Raw genomic sequence first — 9299 nt, forward strand, 5'->3', positions numbered from 1 at the left:
AGCAGTATAAAGGATTTGTTGATGCTATGAGCTATATGCTGCCTGAATGTTAGCTTTGTATCGAAGAATACAGCTAGCTCTTTAATATGATCGAATCATTCGATAGTGCTCGATAGCAGCGTGTTGTTAAAAACGCGAAGAATCTTTTTTACTTGAGAAAGATATTACAGAGCACTTTGAGGGATTTACAACCATACTGTTTAACACCGAATTAGCGAAGACATCCAGCAGGTGTTGGAATGCGAGGCAGTTTTCAGTTGAGCGGATACGGGAGAATATTTTTAGATCATCAGCATATGATAACCGCGGTCCTGCAAGCACAAGGTTCACGTCATTGAAATAGAGCAGGAATATGAGCGGTCCGAGATGACTGCCCTGCGGAAAACCAGAGGTGGCACAGAATGTACTGGATGTACGATCACTACAATACCCAGTCATTTGGCTTGTTTAAGCACCTGTCATTCAAAATATATTTTCACAAACATCTTGAACACTTAGGTATATCGACAGTATAAGACTGACAGAACTTTTTTCTTTCTTAATATATCATATAGAATCTTCTAGACCTACTTGTAAAATACCTTATTAGAAAAATATTAAACAATGACTTCAATGTGCTAGCTTTCTCATGCAATCAATAGCTAAGCTGAGGAAACGGTGTTAACAGTCGCTGTTAATTACATATTTCATGAAAGCTAAAGAACTTCATCAGTAATGAAATTTTCTTTTATCTTTGCTAAGTGTGTAAATTTTCCCACCAGTATCGATTCAACCACCGCTCAAAATGCCTCAAGTGCAAACGTCATTAGAGGAGCTGGAAAGGATCATCCACTGGCAGCAGTGGACACTCAAACTAACCGGGATTAACGTGCACAGTGCTGACTTTAAATTTAATCCCCAAGCTATGATAACCATAATAGTTGCCGGAATTTTTACGGCCGTACATATCATTGATATGTTCATCTTTCGCGACGACGTATTTAATTTAACTTTTGTACTCATTACCTTCTGTTACTGCATAATCGGATGGATTCGACTTTTATCTGGTTTAAAGGAGTCCAAATCAATCTCGTCATTGGTGACAACGGCTGTAGCGACGCACAAGCATGTATTTGGAGATCAACAAGAACAAAATATCTTAAACCGTTTTATTAAACTGTTGAAGCAAGCCGTTCTGATCTACACCGGAATGTTTGTTGGAGGATGTGTAATGGCTGGACTTTTGCCGCTTGCCATTTATTTATGGAACGGTGAAGTGCTGCTGCCTTATGGAATTATTCTACCATTTGTAGATCCTGCGACGCGGCTAGGCTACCAAATTAATTATATCTATCAGATTTTCTGCATTTTATATTTTCCACCGGAAATAGCCGCCACTCAAAATATGTACTTCGTGTTAGTATTCAACATTTGCATAGAGTATGACATGTTGATGTTGAAACTAAACGAATTAGATAAATTGATTTTCAACAACAAGGACGGAAGGCTGAATGACACGATTCACGAGAAGTTGGCTGATATTGTTCGTTACCATCAGCGGGTGAATGATTTCGTAACGAAATTCGAGGAATTGTACTCTTACCAGCTCTTTTTGGAAATCAGCATCGATGCTTTGCAGATTATTATAACCTTGTTTGTTTTGCACATAGTAAATAAGACACCAATCGATAAGTGATTCGAAATACAAAAAATCTGTTTATCTAGGATTTCTGGATGCCCGGTTACCTGGTGATTGTGGTTGCGACATTCCAGCTGTTTCTCTATTGCCTTTTGGGAACGTTAATCGAAATAAAAACGGATTCATTTTCGAAGCGTATCTACAGTATCAATTGGTATAAACTAACGAAAAAGGAACAAAAAAATATAGGATTTGCGCTTAGGACATCGCAGAAACCACGTCAGCTGACATACGGTGGATTTACATCGTTAAATGTGAACTTTTTCCTATCGGTAAGTTTGTCTTAAGATCGTTTATCGATTTATACTAGAACTAACCAATTGTTATTCCTTTCGAAACAGATTTATAAGAAGATCTATTCAGTATTTATGATGTTACAAAACATGAATGAGTAATTATCGACTAAAGGCTATGGATTCGAAGCAACTTACCGTTTTGAAGCTTCGTTCAGAAAGATACTTTTAGGTAGCACAATTCTGATGCTTGTAGATGTACACGATTTTCAAACTTAAAGTGAACTGTAAGGCCATTGCAAATCATTTTAAAAGTTTTTGTCACCCCCCCCCCCTTGAAAATTGGTTTGAAAAATCGGGGGGCAAAAAAATAATTTGTAGGCTATCGTTTTTGTCTTTTTTTCGTACATTTTTGAATGAAAATTAACAACTTATATATTAAAAGCAAGAATAGATTTGGTTTTCACGCTTAAACTTAAAATAAAGATGCCTGAAATCCAGATGTTTTTTTGCCTGATTAAAAAATTCTCTTTGTTTTTTTTTCGCCCATCTCCCCCACCTCCCCTTCAGTGGCCCAACACCGGAGGGACAAAAACTTTTTAAAATATTTGTAATGGCCTAATTTACTCACGATGCAGTTACCAAAGCAAGAATAAATTTGAAAATTTTTTGTTTGGTCCTCGCTGCTCCTAACAAGTAGAACAAGATGATTCATTGTCATTCGTTTTACATGCATTATTTGTATTTTCACCCAACAAAACATATTTGACTCCCATTCAAAACGACAGATTGCAACTGTCACCAACAAAGAGCAAGTCACACAATCTGTGCCCTTCTTTGCAATCCGTTGCGTTATTGAATTATTGTGAACAGTTCGCGAATCTGGTACATCTAACAGAATTAAGCCATTCAAATTTCCGCAGTTTACCGAACGCTCCAATATGCCAGACGATGTCAAACTGACGTTGGGTTCTGCTCTGACAAACCGGAATGGATATTAATGATCATTTTGACGAGCTGCTGTCGAAAGTCAATGGTTTCCGTTTAGTAGCTAGGGTAAATTAACCATTAGTGGGCCAGTTAGTGCTTGAGTAGTTTTCTTCCACGAATTATTTTTAAACTGGTAACGCTAAACACGCAACCAATGGCACTTACAATACGAATAACTTTCGATTAGGCCTAAAAAAATATATTATGTTGCAAATCTCTATATTTTACACATTTTTTAAAACAGATTGAAATGTCCGTTTTCCTTTTATGGACCTTGTGGTTTACAATACGATAGCGACCGGGTCCGTTATAGGAATAATTCTAGTGTATTTTGCATGAAGAGGGTCCACTAATGGCGACATTTCGCATTGCTAACCATAAAATGAAAATGAAAAATCATTAAATTCAGCTAAAATCTTATAAACTGAACTTTGTGGTATGTTTAGTACTTTCTGTTTCATGTCATATGTCCTCGGAAATAGGAAGCACAAGCTAATAAACGCCAAAACTGTACCCGAGGTCCATTATAGGTAAAGGGTCCACTATAGGTTAACTTAACCTATATTGACAATCCGAACGAAGACAAAATAAATAGATGTCGAATAAATTAACATCACGTACCTAGCATACAGTTATGAATAAGTGGATTATTGGATGTTTAAATATTGTTTAATGTTAACATCGCAATTGACTGCTGGAACTATTTAAATGGCTGTTTAAAGCACGACTTTACAACCTGTGCTAGAAATCCTAATGCTGAAAAGTTTTTCTTCAACCAGGAGTAGGGCAAATTTATTATTCCGATTGATTCACATAATTACCAAAGGAAGTATTAAGCACCGATTCCCTTTGTATCCTTTATTGAAGGAAGCTAGAACAATTAACTTACAAGTGGTAAAGTGATCTGTATTAGCGTTACACTTGATGCCTGGTTAACACATAAGCGAATGATTATCGGAATTTACGCAGATAGAACATCCGTATGAGTGTATATTTACGCGTAGTTTGGAAATTTACGAGGTTTTTGATGCGAATTTTGAAATTTTCGCAATTTTTTTTACATATACGCGGAGCGTATCCTTCGTCTAAAAAGCAATTTGAGTGTATTTTATTCATTTTTTATTCAACAATCGAACTTTTCGAACGAGACTTCAACTTCGATTAGGTTCTGATAGAATAGCGATGCAAGCTGTTGAACATGAAGGATGGATGTAAATTTTACGAGCACATTCTACGTTCAGGACATCAAATTCGTTTAGGATGTCATAGGGGAAATATTTCGTGATCTATTGGGACAGGAGAACTTGCTCACTGTTTTTAGGATAGAAAACGAATGAAATCGCAAGTGTATACAAGCCCAAACAAGCAAGCTGTTTTTACTGTCATCCACTTTCCAAATCATGATACGAGTATTTCAAACAGGTTTCCCACTACTCGTCTAACTTCCTAATCTAATGAAAATAGAATATTATTTCTTTGGCAGTTAAAACACCTTGGTTTGAAAATGGACACGTGAAATATTTCACAAACATCGTCACCAACAATAACTCCACCTTTCGGTAAACATAAGCTTCCATTTTCAGTGCCTGTTTGCAAACTACATTCCCGAAATATGGTCGCGTCGGTAACTCGATCATTTTTGCAAGTATCTATGTAAATGAATTTATTGGTTGTATGATCCAATGCGAACAGTATTGTACTAAAATATCCTTTGTAATTAGATATTAATTGGCTCTTTATATGTTTCCCATCGATCGCTCCATAGCAATCAGGAAAGTTCCATTCACCGTTGAAACCACGTGAAATTGCATGCCATTCGATTGCTGTTGAAACCTAAGAAAAATGGCAGAAACCAAATGTTAAGTTCATAAGTTTTTAGTGTAATCTATAGTAGCATACCTGTATGTATTTAGTTAGAATCGGAACTTTTGAGCAACCCAACATGTTTGTCACAAAAAGCAATGTCATACTGAATAGTTGGTCTAATACTTGTGTAGTAGCTGATACTGACACTTTTCTGCACATCTTTGTCTGTATTTTGTGTGTATCTGTATTTTCCGACAGCAATTTGAACTAAATGCCTATCATTCGCGAGTTTTTAGCTGAAAGTTTAGCCTTTCAGAGCGAAGTTGATGCAGAACAAGTTCATCCACTAGCGGCAGTGTTCCAGTGGCAATGAGCATACTCAGATGTAGTGCCATGAATTCATGTGTCATTTGTTATAAAATTACTGACTTTGACGCGTCATGCTACTATAAATATATAAATTTATGGCATCCCCTGTAATGATTGTAAGTCACAGTATATAGGTATGACAACGAACAAATTAAAAACTAGAATTAGTGGACACAAATCAAACATAAATGCGTTACAAAAATTGATTAGCTCAGATACTAATTTCGATGATTCACAATTTACAACACTCAGTGAAAAAACCGCATTGTTGGCACATTGTATAAAAACAAAACACACTTTCAATCTTCACGACACAACAATACTCGACCAACACCAGAATATGGCAGCACTGCCGATTCTCGAGATGTGCCACATAGCGACAAACACCAACACAGTCAACAAGAGAAGTGACACCGCAGGCCTTAGTACAACATACGCCGGTATCTTTCATACCATTGTCAACAATAACAAACAAAACGCAGGACCAGGGATACCAGACTTGCAGATTTGTCTGCAAATTCCAGATTTTTGGAACGGTTTTGCAGATCATTATAAATTTGCAGATATTTGCAGTTTTTCTGACTTTTATTGTTTTGGTGCAGATTTTTGTTCGAAGCTCTTTAAACTTTCACAGACTTCCTAAAAAAGTGTGCAGATTTTCGCAGATTATTTTTAAACCAGAAAATTCGAGTAGCCGGAAAACTGCTCGATTTTTTCGGTTTTCGAGCAGTTGCAGACATTTTTTTAGAAAATATGGCATCTCTGGACAAACCGCTGCATGAATGACGTGATGGCGGTATGAGCAGAATATATTTTATGATAATTAGTAAATACAAGTGTGTTTTAACATCAGAGTCGAAAAAAAAATCCATAGGGTAAATGATTTTGAAATGGACCTAGTCGAATTCTGATCTTGAATGGACCTATTTTTAAATAAGAATTTTAGGATATAATTATCAAGTCTTTGTACTGTATTTAGCTTTTATGTTTATCTTTAATCATTTCTGAACGTAAATATACTAAAATTAAATTAAAATTATAGCCAAAACTACTTTATTGCCGCGTATTTAAAAGTAGCTGTTTTTCAGCGTTTTGGCAGTCACCATAGAGTATTTTCAAACTGTTACTACCCGGAACCCTTCTGGTTTGAAATAAAACAATACTCTTAAAATGATGCTAAAATATGTGTAATTTCAATTTAGGTGTTTAAAAGTTCAGTAAAACCAGTAAAATCTTCAAATTCCTTAAATATGTTAACCCCCTTTTTTGATCTTGAATGGACCTAGTATTGATTTTAGAATGGACCTAGTTTTGCGCTCCGAGACATCACTGCCGGTAGCTATCATTGCCTACCACCAACGAACACGTCGTTGTATATTCTATAAAACTGCTTGTTGTCACTATAGTATCTCCGTTTATAATTAATCTATAAGCACGGGATATTGAAAGTAGGCTTGATTTATAGCCTAAATAAAAACTTAATTATATTGATATAACTAACTATCACTCATCCTTTTTCGTAGTTGCTTCATAGTGTTTGTACATTGTAGCCTCTAGTTTTGAAACTAAAAAGTTTTCCTAATTAGTTAGCTAACATATGTCATTTTATGCTTAAAATAATATAATCTTAATTTGTACAAAATCAGTATTGTACAAAAATTTTAACCATCATTGATTAAAAGATAAGATGGATCAAAAGATAAGATGGATACTAACTGCCTTCTGTTAAGGGGGCATAGTACCTTTTCAATTTTTTAAAACCTAAATTTTTTTATTGATTATTTCGAAAGATTAACATTTTGACCATATGTGTTTGAAGTCGTTTGCATGAATTCCAAATATTGACAAAGTTACAGCTATTTGTACCGCGCATGTCTGGAGCGATTAAACAACGAGTAAAAACTTCAACGTCGTTTTCTCGAAACCAGGTTTTGAAAGTCGGTACCATAAATATCTCAAGAACGGCTCAAGCAATTCTTATGATTCTTTTTTTGTTTGAAAGCCAACAAAATTATCTAGTGTTTGACCCATCCTTTTCTTGATATTGTAATTTTTGTATTTTTTAGAAATGTTTAACGTCAATTTTTTCGCTTAAAAACCATACTTTTATGTATCAATGTCCGCCATTTTGTTATGTGTTCGGATTCTAAAAAAGGATGGATCAAACACGAGATAATTAAATGTTCTTTCACGTCGTTTTGGAATTTTTCAATTCGGATAAGCCCCCAGCGCCAACCCATGGTACCGTACCGCAATTCATGGGTTTTTTGAACGACTATCTTCAAGGAGCCGTAGGGGCACGGGCAAGGAGAAGAGGTTCCCTTATGAAAACAAAATTGCAAATATTAGTATAAAATGCAATGTTTCGAATGCAAAAAACCCGATTCAATTTGCCTTTCGCGTTATCGAGAAAAAATATTTGAAATTAGGCAAAAAATGTGGTGTAAAAGGTACTATGTCCCTTAAAAAAGAGATATTTTTGCGTCATTGGCATTTAGCACAAAACCTGTTACACTTAAATTTTTCAATTGGATTTTACGTATTTGTTTTAGCACGAAGCAAAAGTGTAATCTATATAAGTAATCTATGTAAGTAGAGCAAAATTTTCCCAATTTGTTCGCCTTATGTAAAAAAAAATCCCAAATTATGCTAAACGGGACAATTCTTGTATCATTAAAAGTAATGCTCAGAAGAATGAAACAAGTTATTTGAGAATACAATTCTGAAGATTTGTATATAGCTTTATTGTATAGGAAACTCTAATATTGGAACTTCGAATTGAGTTACGAAGCTAATATTCCAAACTCTATTTAAAGTGGTTATCCCTGCTTAACTATCTACAGGCAATATCGTAAAAATGGTTGGAATCAAAATTTTGGACAAATAACGTCCTGTATTTTCCATATAAATACAGCAAAAAGTTTTGCTGTAAGTTTAAGTTTTGACAAAACTCAGATGAGAAATAGTTTAAACACGTTAATCAAGCATATACCAAAGCTTCAAAACACCTTTAGCGCGCTGACCGAAAACCCTAAGGCCAATAAAATTCAACCGGATCCTGTAGTCACAAAATCAGACTCGTCTGAGTAAAAAGGAGCAGCCACTTCTGATGGTTAAGAACGTCAACTTCCTCACCCTCGTGAAACTTTGTGATGCCCAACCGCCCTACAAAATTACCCGGTTTGGCAATAAAATCATCTGTGCGTCAATGGAGGATTTAGAAATTAAGGCCTGGATAATGATATGGTGCAAAAAATATAAAATTTGGATCAATATCTGGACCAATTTCGAACTGGCCTAAAAACTATGCCTAAAAAAATAATATTGTATTTGATAATTTTCTAGTTTAGTTAAAATAATTATGAGGCTCAGAATAAAGTAAAATTAGGCCATTACAAATATTTTATAAAGTTTTTGTCCTTGCGGTGTTGGGCCACTGAAGGGGGGGAACAAAGTAAATTTTTTAATCGAGCAAAAAACATGGGTTTTAAGCATTTTTATTTAAAGTTTAAGCGTGAAAACCAAATCTGTACTTGCTTTTAATATATACGTTATTATTTTCCATGCAAAAATGTACGAAAAGAAGACAAAAACGAGAGAATTTTTTTGGACGATTTTCGGAAACTCCGAATTCGAATTTCCATTTCAGTTTCGTGCTAGAAGTGTTAAGTACACTCATTTTTCGAGTTTTTCAGGCTGTAGAGCACACGGACAATTGATTTTATACTCATAGCCTACAAATTTTTTTTAGCCCCCCGATTTTTCAAGCCAATTTCCAAAGGCCCCCCCCCCCTTTGACAAAAACTTGGGGTGACAAAAACTTAAAAAATATTTTGCAAAGACCTTATATTCCGCCGATAAGTAAGCAGGTTGACTTCACATCACCTTTTGATCGATTGACAGATAGATTAAAAATCAGTTTAGTAAAATATTCAAAATCATGCAACCCGACTAACGTTGTACTACGTCATCCGTGGTCGCATCTTATACACAAACCCTCTGAATTTTTTTCTTAGGGGATGTAAAGTTTTCTTTAAGCACCTCTCCCCTCAGACTTGTGAGAAAATTAATACCTCCTTGTCCACCGAAATTGAGTGACCCTGAGATCTAAAATATTCAACTGTACCAGATAGAAAATAGGAAGGTTCACCTATTTTCTATCTGGTACAGTTCTTCATCGACTATCATTTAAAATTAAAACCTAGTATCTAACCTTACCTTTA

General features: G+C 35.2%; 1 protein-coding gene across 1 annotated transcript; it reads left to right on the forward strand.

Moving 5' to 3' along the window:
• Nucleotides 1-366: 366 nt before the first annotated feature.
• LOC128746201 (putative odorant receptor 83c) lies at nt 367-2073 on the forward strand. The gene is made up of 4 exons (XM_053843247.1): nt 367-412; nt 762-1648; nt 1705-1950; nt 2020-2073. Exons 1-4 carry the CDS (start codon nt 367-369, stop codon nt 2071-2073), a joined length of 1233 nt encoding a protein of 410 aa, XP_053699222.1.
• The last annotated feature ends 7226 nt before the right edge of the window (nt 2074-9299 follow it).

The sequence above is a fragment of the Sabethes cyaneus genome, chromosome 1 (assembly GCF_943734655.1).
Source record: "Sabethes cyaneus chromosome 1, idSabCyanKW18_F2, whole genome shotgun sequence".
Taxonomy (NCBI): Eukaryota; Metazoa; Arthropoda; class Insecta; order Diptera; family Culicidae; genus Sabethes; species Sabethes cyaneus.

Coding starts and splice junctions, on each gene's coding strand:
- LOC128746201 (XM_053843247.1), top strand. CDS start 367: ATGACTGCCCTGCGGAAAACCAGAGGTGGCACAGAATGTACTGGAT. Junction 413..761: donor TGGCACAGAATGTACTGGAT/GTACGATCACTA, acceptor TTTTCCCACCAG/TATCGATTCAACCACCGCTC. Junction 1,649..1,704: donor CCTTGTTTGTTTTGCACATA/GTAAATAAGACA, acceptor CTGTTTATCTAG/GATTTCTGGATGCCCGGTTA.